Source organism: Leptodactylus fuscus, chromosome 5 (assembly GCF_031893055.1).
Source record: "Leptodactylus fuscus isolate aLepFus1 chromosome 5, aLepFus1.hap2, whole genome shotgun sequence".
Classification (NCBI taxonomy): domain Eukaryota; kingdom Metazoa; phylum Chordata; class Amphibia; order Anura; family Leptodactylidae; genus Leptodactylus; species Leptodactylus fuscus.
In genome coordinates this window covers 180,332,064-180,350,958 of record NC_134269.1, presented here as the reverse complement: position 1 = coordinate 180,350,958, position 18,895 = coordinate 180,332,064, and the positions used below count along the sequence as shown (strand labels likewise).

At 43.9% G+C, this 18,895-nt stretch overlaps 1 protein-coding gene across 3 annotated transcripts in view; it reads right to left on the bottom strand.

Moving 5' to 3' along the window:
* Positions 1–18,641, bottom strand: part of ANKHD1 (ankyrin repeat and KH domain containing 1) — a 62,934-nt gene extending 44,293 nt beyond the window's left edge. For all 3 annotated transcript variants that reach the window (XM_075274791.1, XM_075274792.1, XM_075274793.1), the window contains exon 1: positions 18,253–18,641. In XM_075274791.1, coding sequence (XP_075130892.1) covers positions 18,253–18,489 — 237 coding nt within the window. In that variant the 5' untranslated portion in view covers positions 18,490–18,641. The remainder of the gene's footprint in view (positions 1–18,252) is intronic.
* Between the last annotated feature and the right edge of the window lie 254 nt (positions 18,642–18,895).

The following is an 18,895-nucleotide window of genomic DNA, read 5'->3' as shown; positions in this document are numbered from 1 at the left end:
TCTGCCGTCTCCCTCTAAGCATTCTGCGCGTAGTAAACTGTAATGTACTTTGATCAAACCCTGAACAGGGCTCTTTCAGAATTGTAGGGGGGGGGGGGGGGGGTTAAAGTAACACACTAAAATAGCACACGAAAAAGGCATGTGACCGACTGACTTCAGCAATCTCGTGCAGTTTATGTATTAGTCACTGCTGGGGCCAGTGACTAGCTGGAGGCATCACCTACAGAAAGGTAAACGGGGGTAATCCATTCTGCCGCTGGAACCAGAGAGCCTGGAATAGCCAAGTTTTGTGGGTTTTTGTTTTTTAATACAAAGACAACCCACATCATTTCTATCATGTGGCCTAATTTATAAAGGACAATAGTTACGTGTCACTGAGCTCAGCACAGAAAGTGCAATGTAATAAGACTCCAGCCTCACTTTTCTGGAGGCATCATGGGATATGTAGGCTGCAGGGCTGCACACGAGACGAGAACCACATCAGAGGAGAAGATGGAGCCAAGATGGCAAATAGCTCAGAGTTTATGGCAAATAGAAATGTAAGCGGCTACATTATAACAACAACAGCTAAGGGAAAGTGCTGCAATGCTTCTTTAGACTGAAGCCCCACGTTGAGAAAACAGCATTTAACAGCACCTGCAGAGTGGCAGAAACTCTGACTAATCCCATTCACACATTGCTGAAAAATCTGCACAGGAAATGCTGCGATTTAAAAGACGTATGGTATTTTTGGCAATCTTTATGTCGACTCCGGATGAATGGGCCTAAGCAGGAGGGAGTCTCAAGCCACGGACTGCAAGTGACTCCCACTGAAATGAATGGAATGCGGTTTTTTTGTAGGCGGATTTCGCGCCCAAATTCACCTGCAAAAAACAGTGTGTGAACATACCCTAAGGGTTCAAACTGAGTTTTTTTTTGTTTTTTTTGTAGGGGCCACACGGTGGCTCAGTGGTTAGCACTGCAGCCTTGCAGCGCTGGAGTCCTGGTGTTCAAATCCCACCAAGGGCATAAAACCCATCTGCAAGGAGTTTGTATGTTCTCCCCGTGTTTGCATGGATTTCCATCCCATATTCCAAAAAAGACATAATGATAGGGAAAAATGTACATTGTGAGCTCTATGTGGGGCTCACAATCTACATAAAAAAAAAAAAAAAAAAAAAAAAAAACTGAGTTTTTTGCAGGCTGGAAAAATCTGCCTCAGGAATTCTCACTTTTTTTTTTCTCCAGCTCAGAGTATGGATATGGAAACTTATCTTTAAAAAACGCTAGCTAGCTGCACCAAAAAAACCCGTGTCACGTTTTTTCCACATCCCATTGACTTCATTGGGACTTTCAAGGCAGAATCCACCTGAAGATAGGTCATGTTGCATTTTTTTTTTCTTTTACCCCACTAGCTGAAAAAGTCCGCTAGAGGAAAAAACTCTGTGCGAATATACCCTGACCTAGTGACTGTCTGGGCTACAGCTTTGGCCACAGAACATGGATGCGATTTGTGTTAATCTCATCTATTGTATTATGCTACTACTATTTGTGTAGCCGTTGCCGATACATAGTGAAAAATGAATACCGTATATACTCGAGTATAAGCCGACCTGAATATAAGCCGACCCCCCTAATTTTACCACAGAAACTGGGAAAACTTATTGACTTGAGTATAAGTCGAGGGGGGGGGGATCCACCATTGCAGACAAAAAGTCTGGTCATGTGCATTACAGCTTAGTAACTCCATGGGGATCATAGCAATAGCAGTTAACCCCATCATGTCCCTCACATTAACCCCCTGTGTGCCTCACATAAGAATTACTGATATGTGGGACATATGGAGGTAATAATTAGGTATCTTCCTAATTAAGGACCTTCATTAGTACCCTCATGTGTCTCACATATTAGTAACCCTTATTTGGGGCACACAGGAGTTAATATGAGGGACATGATGGGGTTAACTGTTAGTAATGTGAGGCACATGGAGTTACTGAAACTAAATTAACAACCCCCAAATGCCTGACATTACTAGGCAGAGTAACTAAAGGAAGGTCCCTGTGTGTCACATTACTGGAGCTTCCTCTCCTCCATACAACAGACATCTTCCATAAGACACAATGAATCCTGGCCACTCATCTGCAGGGTAGATGCTAAATCCTAGTGGGCTAAAGGACCTCTGATGATGTCATGACCATGTGATCGGACTGGTTTGGGCGAAGCTACTAGGATTTAGACTCAACCTTATCTGCAGATGTTACATATCAGTGGCTACAGGACCTTTGATGACATCACAGTCACGTGACCTCATGACAAGCCAATCGCAGAGCAGTAGCACTAAAGGACCTCCCCCTTCCAGTTTTCTGTGCTCCGTGGACCCTGACTCATGTATAAGCCGAGGAGAGCTTTTTCAGCATGAAAAATATGCTGAAAAAGTCGGCTTATACTCGAGTATATACGGTACTAATAAATGGGCCGGCACTCAATTTGCTTTAGGATGCTAAACCACCGACCAATGCCATGTGTCCTAAATATGCCTATACTAAACCTAACTTTAATACTTACTGTGCATGTTCTGAAATTGTACCACGTGATGTGTGAAGTGAGGTGTACTGAGTTGTGGTGAAATTTACATCTGCAAGGGGCGGCACAGACTCTATGCAAGTAGCGATAAACGCTTTTATAATGAATCGTGCGGTGGACAGACTGAGCATAGAAAGGTTTGAGACATTAAACCACCGTGCATGACGACACGCTGGTAGTTATAGGCTACACATGGTTTGTATTCCAATAATTCGTATGGTCTTTATTGCATCCGTACTCACAGATGCCATATACTAGCAGCTGGATTAGCTAGACAGGCCAAAAGAGTGGCCAGAATACTGTAAAAATATATAAGTCCAATATAAAACGGTGAACTGAATTTGTGACAACAAAAGGTCTGTCAACTTTCCTAGCACAGATCAAAACAATGGACCAAGCACAACCAATGTGAACACAGCCATACCAGTTGGGTGTGTATTCTTTCTGACCAATGATTGTGTCAGCATCATAATAGAGGTTTTCTAACCAGACTGCATTTCAGTCTCGACTCTGACCTTTGATCTGAACCAAGGTAACATGAACAGAAGAGTGCAGAGCTTATAGTAGCACAACAATCTTGTAACCTTGACTTTGGATTGTCCCACCTCTGTTTAAAAGTAATGTCACCCGTGAGGCAGCGTAGTTGTTTCTTCATACTAGTACACTGTAGTGTAGGCCATGTGTCTACATCACCAGCAATGTGTTCAGTTCTCAGATACGTTACCATCTAAGAAAGCATAAAGCAACAACAACATGGTACAAATTGGAACTAGGAAAAAACCTCAAAGACAACTGACATCCCATAAGGGTAAAGGCTCCATTATCAAGGTGTGCTTCAAAAACCAAAAACAGACAAAAAGAATAGGTAGAAGCACTCAACGTAAGCAAACCAGGTATAAAAAGTAACAACATTTATTAGTAATACAAAAAGGGACACATACAAGGTAGATAAAACGCCAAGGACAAAGACATGGACAAAATACAAATACCGGTATGCTCTCCATATAGCTATGAGTCAATCCATATATGAACACATATACATGTACAAAATACATTGGAGCAGATGCCTGTTAATATGCTGATAAGATGTATGCAAAAGCAAATCTTATATAGGGAAGAAGTACAAGACCCCTAAAGAAGTTATATACCCCATTGTGTTCAATAACAAACGTGAAAGACATTGCCATTAAGCACCGCATCAACCACAAAAGCCAACAAGGACTTCTAATATACAATGTAGGCCCCCGTAAGAAGGCACACAGAGCCGTGGACTCTCTTATGGGCATAGATGTTCCCTTCTCTTACCTACAAGTTTTTCCTGTGGTATGGTATGCGAGTTATCGGTTGTGCTACTACATCGTATGCTACTACTATGTACCCTCATCAATCAGCTGCCAAAAACCAGCAGCAGCATTAAAGGGGTTGTCCCATCACAAGGATCCTATCTATACTGCTTGTTAATGTGGATGTAAGACTTTTCCTAAATACACTGCTTCAGCAAAACTGCTTTGTTTGTCCACTATCTTACTTTATTCAATTCTTTGTGGCCACAGCCCTGACTTAGCTGCTCATGAGTCCAGTGATGTATCTGCTGCTCTCAGGGGGGAGGGAGGAGGGGCTAAGTGCAGGGAGCGAGCCTGTGTATCTAGCTATTCCTGTGTCTGCACCACGTTACCTAGCTCCCTGCTATCAGATAGAGGAGAGGAGCTGCTTTCATTTCTTCTGTTCTCCCAGTTATCAGGTTAGCTAATTCAATTGTGTTCATTATGGCAGAGACAGGCAGTCTCTGTATGTAACACAGAATGGAGTTGCTGCTGCCTGTACTTCATAGTCCAATATGGGTGGGCGGAGCTACATGTGAATTTGGGGGCGGAGCTAAAAGGCATGTTGCATGTGAAACCCCACCCACCAAATGATGCAAGAAACCAGGAAGAAAGAAGATTTTACAGCAGTAAAGACTGCTGAGTATGTGAGGTGGGAATACCTCTTTAAGGAGAGCCTACTTCCATTGATGTGATGCTGCATTCATTGGTCACATGGTCCATTTGCAGCACAACCCATTCAGAAAGAGGTTAAGCTGCAATGACAACCACAACCATTATACAATGTACAATGCTGTGCTTGGTAAGCAGTAAAGAGGCTGCAGTTCTTCAAATGGTGTGGCCTCTTCAAACATCCTTCAGGTCTTTGTATCAGATTGGTGGAGGTCAGATACTCAGACATAGTACAATAAGCTGTTATAAACCAAGTCAGTCCCAGTACTTCAATCTAATTTGCATAATCTACACCAAATGACCCCATGTCATGCCGAAATACTTCAATACCGAGAATCAAAAGGACATCTAATGGGCAGCTCAATGACCAGCACTGTCATCTAACAGTGCTGGGGTCAAACATGGACAAGAACAATATACACATGACAATTTTATCCTCCACCAGGTTTGCAAAGGTTTCTGTCTAAAAAAATAAATATTGTAATATATATATATATATATATATATATATATATATATATATATATATATATATATATATATAAAATATATATCTCTAAAGTTCCTGCCACTAGGGAATTCCCTTCTAGCTTACTTGCCGTTCACTCCCTATTACTAGAGAAGGTCCGACTATAGATTCCATCAGAAGTAAGATGAGTTCACAGTGAGAGAAGGAGAGAGGAGCTGGACTTTTCTTATATAGTGAATGGAAGAGGGAGGATTCCACACTGCACAGAAATTTATTACTGACAGGAAATTAGTCAACTTTTTATTTAATGCGTAGATCTGACTTTTCCTGTGTCAATCTTTTTAGCTGCATCATACCCTGTATTTGCAGTCCAGTGTCCATGCATCTTTACATGTAAATAAACCAGGTGGTGGCGGTGGCAGTAGCAGTAGTAGTAGGGGCAGACTGCTCTTTATTGTACCAGCTCCCAACCTCAGGGAAAGACTTAAAATGTGCTGGAACCTCAAAGGGGATATTAGCAGAAGAAAAAAAAAAAAAGAAAAAAGATAGGATACCATGAATGAAACCCTAAACAACCAGATAATAGATTGTTCAATAAATAAAGTGATAAATAAAACAACATGTGCCCAAGGACATGAAAGGTCCTCTTTAAGGAGACAGTAACCATTTGTGATCCTAATCCAGGACCTCTCACTGAGACAAGCCAGTATCGGGCAACTCATTGATGACATCCGAAAGTCAATCACCTCTAGTAATGGTAGAAGGGAAACTAATAGTTCAGCGATATGTGAAGGACATCCTGCAGCCACTTAGGTTTTATCTCATCAGAGCTTCCAAATGGAATTTTCAGTAGGATAATGCTCACCACACACACAGCACGGGTCAGCCAGGAATTTCTCTACCAGACTGCAATACTAGCTTGACCTGCAGGGTCATCATATTTGGTATTTCTTTTATTTATTAAGCTGCCAAAGAATGAGCATGCAGGATACGGGCTCAGATGCAACATCTATGGGCATCACAGGATAACATGCCATCATGCTCAACCATATTTCTTTTCGTATCCAGGATAGAGGTAGCTCTAACAGGCTAGTAGAGCCTCTCTCCAATTGTACAGTTCTCCAATAAACTTATCCATTGGCTTTTAAAGAGTAATAAGTATTGGAACCACTGTTCCCCCAGTGGATAAAAATCAGTCATGTGACGTACACTCCATGGTCATGTGATGAACACACAGCTGCACAGCTCGTTACAGTAATCAGACATCGGTCTTGTGCCCTGTACAGCTTGTTACAAGACCATGGACTGATTTTTATCCACTGGAAGTCAGCAGAGATCTAGAAAACCTTGAGGAATCGGTACAGAAAGTATATTGGAAAATTGTACAACTTTTCATGATCAAAAGAATAACATTTGTCTTTTAGAATTGGTCTTAATCTAGACAACCCCTTTAATGTGCATGCAGAACTTCCATTGCAAAAGCAAACAAAAATTACGGAGGCAAAAGTCTTGGAGACGGGAGTGGGATGTTCCAACATCAGAGGATACAAGTCTAAGGTCATTGGCAGTGCAGAGAGGACGGGTAAGTTGGTAGACCGTGATGAAGGAAGAGCGCTGAACGCTATGGATGGATTTGTGGGTAATTGTGATAATATTAGATTGTATTCTGCGATGGTTGAGCAACTAGTTAAGTGACTGATACAAGGTAGATGTGTCTGTGTATCGGTTTGACAGAAAGATCAGTCTGACAGCTGCATTGAGGACAGATTGTAGATGGAAGAGTTTAGTAAGAGGAAGTCCCATTAGAAGAGATGAGAGAATCAGAGCGACAATGAGGCTTTTTGAGGTTTCCACAGTGAGGGAAGACTGAATTTTAAAGATGATTTTGAGGTACAAGAGACAAGAGTATGCAAGTGTCTGAATATGTAGTGTGAAGATGAGAGAGTCATATACAACCCCGAGACATGGAGTAGGCTGCCTCAGTGTCATAGTAAGACCACAGACCGAAATGGAGATATCAGGATTAGGTCGGTTAGTAGATGGAGGAAACACAAGTAGCGCAGTTTTTGAAAGATTCTGTTTCACAAAGAGAAAACATGATGTCAGAGACAGCACAGAGAGAGAGTCACTGATGTCATGTAGTACTGCAGGGGTGATACTCGGAGGTATAATAATAGTGCTTGGGAGGCCCTCCACATCACTTACTGATCCCAGCACCTGTCAGGATCGGTAAGTAAATAAGGCCCATTACCAACTGGAGTAACTCCAGCCGGTAATGGCCTATTAAGGAAAAAAAACAAAACAAAAAAAAAACGCAGCAGTAGCGGCTGTTGCCGGGCCTTCTAATGTCCCGGGCCCTGAGGCAGCCACTACCCTGGAACCCCAATAGTTACGCCCCTGGATGAGGTATATAGCTGCATAAAGAGAGTACTGAAAGCCAGATATGCTGATAGTTTCTGCAATAAGGCTGGGGGAGGGAGCCTAGGATCAACCCCTGAGTAACTCCAACAGCAAGGGGAAGCGGAGAATAAATAGCACCGTCAAATGATACACTAAACGAGCAGTCACAAAGACAGTAAGACAACAAAGAGAGCGAGCCTATAGAGCAGAACATAGTGAGGAGGAGTTGGTGGTCTGCAGTGTCAAACGTTGCTGAGAGATCCAGAAGAAACAGTAAAAACAGTCACCTTTAAGTTTTGTAATATGAACATCCCCTTACTTACTATGTCAATAAAAACATTCCATGACCTTGTGGGCGATCACAGCAGAGCCCTATAGATTATTACTGGTACAATCACAAGTGAGAAGTCAGTTCCTGGAGATAAAGCAAGACTGCCTTTCATCTTACTACCCTGCCCACCTCTGTATGCATGTGTCCTCTATGAGGAGAGACGAGTAAGCACTTGAAAATATAAGGATCAGGCATTTTGGGGCTTAAGCAAGGGTAGCCTCAATTAATTAAAAAGCAGTGAGCAATGACACCATAGACTATAATAGGGTCTGTATGCATCATGCAGAGAGAAAAGTGCTGCTTGCATTTTTCTTGCAGAAAACACACGGATCCAATTATAGTCTATGAGGCCGCTTTTTAATGCATCAGTATTCCGTTTGGGGGTTCCCCAAGCAGACTTCCCGAACAGAATACCAAACGCAGATGTGAACCAGGCCTAAGATTAGACAAATCTCCGATGTTTACGATCAGCTTAAGGCCAGAGCCCCACGCAGCGTTTTTACAGTCCCTGCATAGAGGTTGGGGAAAATGGAAACACTATGATAAAATACGTGCAGCAGACAGACTGCGATTTTCCAAACCTTTGTGGTTTTGGAAATCGCGGCATGACAATTATACCTACAGAAACACAGGTGGTATCTCTATAGGTAAAATGGAAGCTGAAAGTACTCTGAGGAAACCTCTGTTGACTTTCTGTGAAAAGTGATGCAGGAAAAATTGCGATGCGTTGTAACCGTGTCCCTCTATGCCAGTCTGGAAACTGTAGCAAGGTACTACAATTAGATTTATAACCAATTTACTGCTGACACTCCCTTTAAGTTAGATTTCAAATAATTGTATTACCCGGATCATGAAGAGAAAAAAAAAACACCTTTGGCATTTTGCAAGAAATGAAGTACCGTATATACTCGAGTATATACGGTAATCCTACGACTATATCATTCCATGTCTTTATCAGAAAACAAAAAGGTGCCCATTTCATTTTAAGGCAGTGATCCTGCAGCCTTTCATGTGCAGGTACAAATGTCTACACATGTTTTACGTCCCTTTCATCTGCCCCTTCTACTTTCTTTGTTACATACAGTCTGAATATTATGATGAAGCAGTACAGGAACATGACTGCATGTTTTTCGAGATACTTCATACTGCCAGGACAATGTTAAAAGTGGGTAGCCAGAGCCACAGTCTGGATCAATGCGGGCACTCACAACACCCCCTGTCCCCGCCCTCCTTACTTGCACAGATCAGTCCATACATGAGCACCATTAGTTGCTGTGGAGACTAATTCAAGTTATAGATTGAATCCTCTCTACACAATGCAAGAAGGCTGAGTAGTTAGCACTATAGACTTGTAACCCTCGGGTTCTGGGTCCCAGTTTGTATGGCCTCCCCATGTTTGCGAGCATTACCTCCCACACTCCAAAGACCTATTGACAGATCAGATGTTCAGATTGGGGACAGTGAATGAGGACAAGATCTGTCAATTACTGTGGAATATGGTGGCGATACATAAGTAAATAAAGTATATTGGTGGAAAGGAAATCTAAAAATATATGTAATATAAATAATGCTAGCCTCATTTCTTTGAAATTCATTCTTTGATTTAATGAGGACAATTCACCACCTCCACCAAATCCAGTTCTTGGCATCTGTTAATACCCACCACTACAGTTTCTGGTACTGTTGGAATTTTCTCACTAGCTCTCACCATTCCTGAACAATCAGTGCAGTTAGTTTTGGTGCACGATGTCACTTAGATCCTGTACTGTCAGAAAGGCAATGTCAGCCAAGAACAAGAAAGGAGCGCGATTCTGAGCTCCAAATCAGAGGTAGGCAGCGCTCAAAAAAAAAAAAAAAAAAAAAAAAAAAAAAAAAAATCACACCTGAGCCAAAGTTTACTGAAAAAAAAAATAAAAATTGCACACAAGTCACATTGCGATTAAAATTTAACATGCCGGAATTTTCTGCAACTATCGACATTAAGTCACTAGTTAGTTCTAGACAAAACATCAATAATCGTTGCATCTAAAGAGGACGAAAGGGTCACAGCAGCTCGTTCCTCTCCCATTCACCTTGCATCAGCCTGTGTAAATAGACCAATGCAAACTAGCACAAACTGATGTCCTGGCCAGATTCGGCAACTGTAAATGGGTTTTAAAAGGGATTTTCCTATTTTTCATACTAATGACCTAGTAGTGGGGCCATTTCCCGCTATGCAGTGTTCCTACTACTTGAATAGAAGCAGCACCGCACACTCTCCAACCGCTAGAAGCTTTCAGCACACAAACTGCTGCAATAGATTATATAGTTTAGGGCTGGAATATCCCTTTAAGGTTTTCCTGGCTAGCACACTGACCCATTATATTGTAATGGCCCCATACACTCACTCATGTACCCAGAGCAAAGCTCAGGACAGGCCCTATACCAATCTGTTTTGTGGCCCGGGCTCACTGAAGGATAATAATGGATCTGTGAAGGGAAAGGTAGCACACAGATGATATCCATGTGCCGTTTAACCACAGACCTGGCACACGCTGACAGTATTGTACATATACTTTTTCTGCAGTCTTCATTATTTGTCAAATATTGTTAAGGGACTGGCTCATGAACAACACGGGTCACATATCCAGAGTTATGGTGATAAACATATGCGTGCTGGGGGTCCGCACAAGAACAGAGGCTTTCCTAGTCTGCTGTGTGAATTGACCAAGATAGCTGAATACAGCAGTCCGTCAATCCCATAGAAGTAAAATAAGAGCTGGTAATGCATATCCACTACCGCTCCATACACATAATGGAGAATCACCATCTTGTCACAGATCAAAGTCTAAACCTTTGGACCCTGAACAACCCTACATTTATCAGAGAGCCTGTATGTCCATTTCATGCTAGTTTCACATCAATTTCTAACGCCCATTTTTCTGATACATCAGAGGATTAGAACAGATATTAAAATAGTAAGATATTAACAGACCATTTATTATTTGCATCCATCATCACAGACCACTGTGACAAAATAAAAATAGAAGGCCCCGTCCGTCAGCTTTCCTTTTATTATATTTACAGAGAACAACAACATAAAAAATCCTAAGTAAATCCTCTGGTAAGGAATACAGATGTTTCACACTAGCGTTGCAATTCAACTCAGGGAGGCTCACACCAGCATTATTCAATGTCCATTGCTCTGATCCGTCGCAAAATGAAATCAACAGGCATTAACTGACAGATACAGATGGGAGAGTCTGTATTCACGCCAACAGAAAAATGATAATTTCTTCAGTTTCCCCCCCCCCCCCCACTTTTCTGAAGGAAGAAAAAGTCCTGCATGCAGGAAGAAAGGAAGGCAACGTCCGTCATGTTATTTACATTGGAGTCCAGGGGAATGAGCACAGAAGCAGAGAGCTCTGTGTATCCATTACTGTCATCCTATGACGGATAACAATAACAGACATTAAAAGGCGCTCTATCATTGAGAATATGCATTTTAAACTAAGGACTCGTAGTAATTGCCTTTAGAAAGGCTAATCTACTCCTACCCTTGGTTCAGTCCTCAACGTCACTTTTTTTTTTTTTTTTTAAATAAAGCTTTTTTTAATCTATGCAAATGAGGCTCAAAGCATGGGGCGTTCCCCCAGTGCTCCGAGCACAGCTTCGTCATGTCTTGAATGCTGCCTCCTGGGCCGTCGCATCACACTTTTTCCAATGTCCTTGTCCTCCTCTTCACTGTTTGAGCAGATACGCTATCTTCAGTGAGATAGATATCCTACGGATGCGTTGTACACAAGCGCACTACAGTCATATAGGAATAGTATAAAGATGGCTGCCAAGCATGCGCTGGCAGCCATCTTTATTCAATTCCTACACAAGCTAGAAGGACCAGGAAATAGCAGGGTGCATGATGCAACAGCACAGGAGGCGGCATTCAAGTCATGACGAAGCTGTGCTCGGAGCACCAGGGGAATGCCCCCTGTGCTTTCTAACGCTAGGTTCACACCTACGTTCAGGGTCTCCGTTCTGTGGTTTCCATCTTCTGCATGCCAGAAGACGGAAAGCACAGACCTGGTCCGGCCGTGAGCGGCGGTGACAGTTTTATGCCCTCCGCCGCGAAACCGTTTTTTAAAAATCCGGACACAGAGTACTGCATGTCCGGATACGCGGTGGAGAGCATAAAACGCTCACCACCGCTCACGGCCGGACAGCTTTCTCACCCATTCAAATGAATGGGTGAGAAAGACTCCTGCAGGTTTCCGTCTCCTGCTCTGTTTTATGCAGGAAACGGAAACCTGCAGAACGGAGACCTGGGCGCAGGTGTGAACGAGCCCTAAGCCTTATTTGCATAGACTGAAAAAGCGATTTATTTCAAAACCAGTAGCGTTGTTGAGGACTGAACCAAAGGTAAGAGTACAATAGCCTTTCTATAGAATATTCTGATGAGTCCTTAGTTTAAGATGAATATCCCCAATAATAGAGCCACTTTAAAGACATTAATAAATGACTGTAATCCTCGTAATAACTATGCAGCATCTTCACATTAATTAATTAAAGGGGTTGTCCCATCACAAGGATCCTATCTATACTGCTTGTTAATGTGGATGTAAGACTTTTCCTAAATACACTGCTTCAGCAAAACTGCTTTGTTTGTCCACTATCTTACTTTATTCAATTCATTTTTAACACAGCCCTTGACTTAACTGCTCAAAAGTCAAGTGATGTATCTGCTGCTCTCAGGGGGGAGGGAGGAGGGGCTAAGTGCATGGGAGCGAGCCTGTGTTTCTAGATATTCCTGTGTCTACACCATGTGACCTAGCTTCCTGCTATCAGATAGGGGAGAGGAGCTGCTTTCATTTCTGAACTCGTCTTCTGTTCTCCCAGTTATCAGGCTAGCTAATTCAATTGTGTTCATTATGGCAGAGACAGGCAGTCTCTGTATGTAACACAGAATGGAGTTGCTCCTGCCTGTACTTCATAGTCTAATATTGTGCATATAGTGTTGTTTGAGGACCTTTGATGACATCACAGGCCCTTCAGCCGCCCCATAGGATCACGCTATGCGGTGGGCGGAGCTACATTGTAATTCGGGGCGGAGCTAAACAGCAGGTTGCACGAAACTCCACCCACCAAATAACACAAGAAACCAGGAAGAAAGACGATTTTACAGCAGTGAAGACTGGTGAGTATGCGACGTGGGAATACCCCTTTAAGCTCACTTTTGATTTTAGTCATTTTTCAATTAATTGCCCAGCCCTAGCAGGGAGCATTGGACTGTCAAGAGCAAAGCTGTAGAGTCAGGCCAGGTTCATATCTGCGTCAGCACCATGGCTGATTCCAGTATAAAAACGTGATAGACACCCAATGGATCCCAATATAGTCAGACTGTGGGAAAAAAATTAGTCAATCTGGTTTGGCCTACTGACTGCACTGCGCTGATCCAGAGAAACAATGGTAGGAATGGTAACATCTAGTTGTCATTATTTTTCTCAGAAACTTACAAATATAACTTAGGAATGACAACTGGTTATTTAACTGTAAATGGCATTATAGCCAGTACAAATAATTACGACAATATATTCTACAGTGCTGTAGAGAAATTGCCCACATTTTAAGCACTCAGAATAGTGAAAATTTTAAGGGGTTGTCCAGGATCTGTTGATACTTATGACCTACTGATGCAGCCACTGGAAGCCATATACCAAGTAAATTTCCAGAAGCAGGCCTGCCGCAGTGTAAGGAGCTCTGTACAGTGTAGCAATGGTACCTGGAACTGAAGTCCTGCATCTATTGCCTTGAAAAGGAGCATATGCTTAGTATATGGCTGCAGAACTGCTAGTCCATGCCCTCATAATCTCCCGCTTAGATTACTGTAACACCCTTCTCCATGGCCTCCCAGCAAATACTCTCGCCCCCCCTCAGGCCATCTTAAGCTGTGTTGCTCGCTTAATACGCCTCGCCCCCCGTTCTTCATCGGCTGCTCCCCTTTGCCAAATCCTTCACTGGTTACCCGTTGCCCAGCAAATTGAGTTCAAGTTATTAACGCTAACATTCAAAGCGATCCACAACCTGTCCCCTCCATATATCTCTGACCTAAACTCCCGCTACCTGCCCACACGTAACCTCAGATCCTCCAAAGACCTCCTACTCTGCTCTTCACACAGCCGTATCCAAGATTTCTCCCGTGTATCCCCCATACTCTGGAACGCCTTACCAAGACACATAAGATTGACCCCCACAATCACAGGCTTCAAGAAGGCCCTGAAGACTCACCTTCTGTCTCTATCCCTCTCCCCTCATAGACTGTGCTAGTCGGTCATTGTTAGTATTATATTTGTTTATATATTTTGTGTACTGTATGTAAACCCTCAAATGTAAAGCACCATGGAATTAATGGTGTTTTATAAATGAATTAATAATAATAAATAATAAACTGACGTGCCTCGCTGATAGCAGAACGCCTCCGGAAGAAAAGCCACTCCCAGGAGGACTTCCACAGTTACAAAGAGGGTTAAGGGAATATCGTCACTCCTTAGGGAGAGACCACCATGTAGGTGTGTGGAGTCTTATTAAGCCATATGCACTCCACTGTGAGGGCTCATGGGAAGAATATGCAAAACTGTCTTCCATGATGTAATAAGGACCGTCTTCCTATTTACATCATGGAAGACAGATTTGCATATTCAGTTACAAAGAGGCAGTTTTCGTATTGAAGAACGCACTCACCTCTGCTAGGCAGGTCTATTTCACCACACTCATATCTGCCCTATCCCGCAACCCCAAACAGCTATTCACTACAGTCAACTCCCTTCTCCATCCTCCTGTGCCCCCTCCGACGTCACTTATCTCAGCTGGCGACTTTGCCTCTTATTTCAAAAGTAAAATGGACACCATCAGAGACAGTCTCACCCTAAACCCCCAGAGAGAAAAAGAGAAAACGCTGAGCAACCCGAAATAGTGTAGATCAGTTGTGTCTTTAGGATCAAAGATTAATTAAAATAAACAAAGACCAATTGGCCTCTCACCTGGAGGGGTTGTGATACGTCACAACCACATCAGAAGCATATAGCAATGGTACAGGTGGAGGAGGCTGCATACCCCACTGAGGACACAGAGACCTCCACGTGGACGGGAAATGCAATGGGTATATACCAGAAAATCAGGGGAGCGCACTCTGGTCAAGGAAGTCGGACCCACGTAGAAAATTGCGTACACTTTATTGGAAGGCACAACACCCCTCTACCCAACTGCTCGGCGCTCCTCATCCTTAACCTGCTTCTCCACCATCACTGACGAAAAACTCCCTAATCTCTAAATCCCATCTCACCTACTGCGCGCTTGACCCGATCCAGTCACATCTCATCCCCAAACTCACCTAAGTCATTACTCCAGCCCTAACTCATCTCTTCAACATATCTCAAACCAATGGATCCTTCCCGTCCACTTTTAAACATGCCACTCCTATACTTAAGAAACCATCCCTCGACCCATCCTCTCCAGCCAACTATCGTCCCATCTCACTGCTCCCGTACGCCTCAAAACTGCTTGAGCAACACGTCCACTCCGAACTCTCCTCCTATCTCTCATCCAACCTACTCTTTGACAGACTTCAGTCAGGCTTCAGACCCCGGCACTCCACAGAAACTGCCCTAACAAAAGTCACCAACGACCTTCTAACTGCCAAAGCCAAGCGCCATTACTCTGTCCTCCTCCTCGACCTCTCCTCTGCCTTTGACACAGTCGACCACTTGCTCTTACTAGAAATTCTCTCATCGCTTGGTATCTCAGACCTGGCCGATTCCTGGATCTCCACATAACTCACTGACCACACATTCAGCGTCTCCCACTCGCATCCCACCTCCTCACCTCGCCCTCTCTCCGTAGGTGTCCCCTAAGGCTCCGTACTAGGACCCCTCCTGTTCTCCATCTACACCCTCGGCCAACTCATAGAATCTCATGGTTTTCAATACCATTGCTATGCCAATGACATCCAAATATACATCTCTGGACCAGACATTACCTCTCTGGCCAGAGTTCCAGATTGATTAACGGCTGTAGCCTCCTTCTTCTCTCAAACTCAACATGGAGAAAACGGAGTTCATCATCTTCGCCCCACCCCATACGGCTCCTCTACCTGACCCACTTTTTCAAAGTTAATGGAACCGCACTCACCCCTGCCCCACAGGCCTGATGCTTCGGGATAACCTTAGACCCCAACCTATCCTTCAAACCCTCAACACTTCCTGCCGCTTCCAACTCAAGAACATCCATCGAATCTGCTCCTTCCTCACCCCTGAAACGACTAAGACGCTCATCCATAACCTCATAATCTCCCACTTAGATTACTGCAACTCTTCTCCATGGACTCCCAGCAAAAACCCTCGCCCCCCTCCAGTGCACCTTAAACTGCGCTGCTCGCTTATTTCACCTTGCCCCCCGATCTTCATCGGCTGCTCCTTTCTGCCAATCCCTCCACTGGCTACCTATAGCCCAGTGAATTGAGTTCAAGCTACTAACGTTAACATACAAAGCCATCCACAACCTGTCCTCTCCATATATCTCCAACCTAATCTCCCACTACCTGCCTACACGCAATCTCATCTCAGATCCTCCAACGACCTCCTACTCCGCTCTACTCTCATCCGCTCCTCACACAATAGTCTCCAATATTTCTCCTGTGCATCCCTCATACTCTGGAACTCCTTACCAAGACACATAAGACTGATCCCCACAATTACAGGCTTCAAGAAGGCCCTGAAGACTCACCTATTCAAGAAGGCCTACAATCCCCAATAACACTACTGCCACCACACCACCATCTGAACAGTCTCACCCCTCACCTTCTGTCTCTACCCCCTTTCCTCATAGACTGTAAGCCCTCGCAGGCAGGGCCACCTATCCCACTTGGTCATTGTTAGTATCATATCTGTTTGTATATTTGGAGTACTGTATGTGAACATGGAATTAATAGTGCTATATAAATAATAATATGGCTACTGGCAGCCACATCAGCTTATCGGTTTAAGGTTTGGGTGTCGGACCCTTACCGACCTGATGCTAATGATGTATCCTGTAAATACGTCAATAGTATCAACTGCCTTTAGATCTGTGACAACCCCTTTAATACTATATACACATGCTTGTATGCTATCCATGTTTTAATAAGGGTTTTCCAACCCCTTATGCATTGTTTATACTGGACCCCACACAGATCAGCTGTTACAGCAGCCTCCATTGTATAGTCATAGCATCAGTAGAATAGGAGTAGGCAGTATACACTCCCCATCCACTGCAGCAGCTTCTGGAGCCAGAGCAGCTGTCCCTCAAAGATCAGACACTGATGACCTATCCTATGGATATATCATTAGCATGAAAATGTGCTCAGGGCTGGAAAACCCCTTTAATGGACAGCACATCGATCCATTCTTTTCTTATGGCTCCATGCACAAGATGGCGGGCCACGAGCCAGAAGGCAAAACTCAAGACAGGTCCTATTTCTGCCCATTATATGAAATGTATGGGTCCGTGGTCATGATTTACACAAAACTTTTCTAAAGCACTGAACAGCAACTCTGCTCATTTAACAGACAGACATACCTCTCTCTCATTTCCCTATATGAATTGGCTCTAAGATGTTAAATAAAGCTGGGTGACAACGTGTGCAGTTTTAGTGACGGCGATTAGTTGGAAAATGGGGAAAAAAAAACTACTTAAAGTGGTTGAGCAAAGAGCAAAGCTTTTTTGTTTGTTTTTATAACAAAAGGATTGAAGAAAAATAAGAAAAAGCAGTGTTACTAATTTATCTGATTGGTCCCTGTTTTATTACTTGGTCCCTGTTAACAGGCACAAAATACTGCTCAGCCAATCATTGGCTGAATTGTCATTTCCTTTAAATTGAAAAGGGACAGGAAGTAGAGAGCCAGGGGGGGAGACCTAGGAAACCTAGAACCAGCAGGGGATCAGCAATGCAGCTCTCATTTAACCCATTCAGTGCCTTTGCAGCTATATGGCCCTCTCTCTTACTGGTCAAACCCTTTAAGAAAAAAAAAAAAAACACAAATCAAAATATTAGAAGCCATAATAAACAAACACGAGCCTTTACATAAGCAGAATACATTAATATGTGATAAAGGAGGTCGGCTCAAGGACTTCTACTTGCTGACGCTTTCCCTTTTTGGAGGAAATGTGCAGTACAACAATGTTGCGACAGTGAAAGGTTTCGTTAGCATTCGGGTTACACCTCTGAAACAAGTATGGAGATAGGACAAGTGAGCAACCAGACAGGCAGCAGTACTGCAATAAAACTTAGGCCTAAGTACTGGGAGCAAGCCAGGTCCCAGTAGGAGAAACTATACTGGGGCCAGAGCAGCACCGAGAGCCACCCTCGCCACAAGGAATGGGAGTTCCCAAAATAGGACTGATATGTACAGGCCAAGAGGAAGCGGCAGCGACCGAGGACACTGGCCATAGGCGATCCCCCCGAGGCTCGGGCACCAGCCCGCACTTACTTCAGACACCTCGTCCTCGTCACTGCCGGAGCCCGCACCGGAGGACAGCACGGCAGCCGCCGCCAACTTGAAGTCAAGCGTGTCACTTCCAGCCGGCAGGTCGGCGATAAAATGCACCTTCTTCCCCGGTAGAAAAACTTCAGCCTCTATGCCAAGGGGCGAGAGAGGAGTCACCGAGTCAATCTCATGCTCGTAGCCGCCGGTGAGCATTCCCGAGCCGACTTCAGCATTCTGCATAGTTCCGTCTGTCTGGTGATTGTCCGCCGAGGATTAGTGTACGGGGCTCACTACAACCGGCCCCAATAAGAACACATTGGAAGTTCAGGAAAAAAATCCCTAAAACGTCTCCCCATGAACTTCTGCCACACTATCTTGCTGCTCCGTCAGGACCGGCCCTTGGAAGCATAGCGTGCACTGATTGGTCGTGATGAGAGGCATCCGAACGCTGATTGGCTTAGATACTTGTCGCTCTGTAGAACGTCAGCCTCACTTTCAGGCTGGGTTTACTGCGCTCACTGCTTTCGGGTACCGCCCCTCTTCCTGAAAGACATGCGGATAAGCTACGCCAATCATGTGACGTCATATCTCACAGCATTTCTGAAATCCTTTCAGGTAACGCTTGCGTGACAGCCCAGAGGCGTGG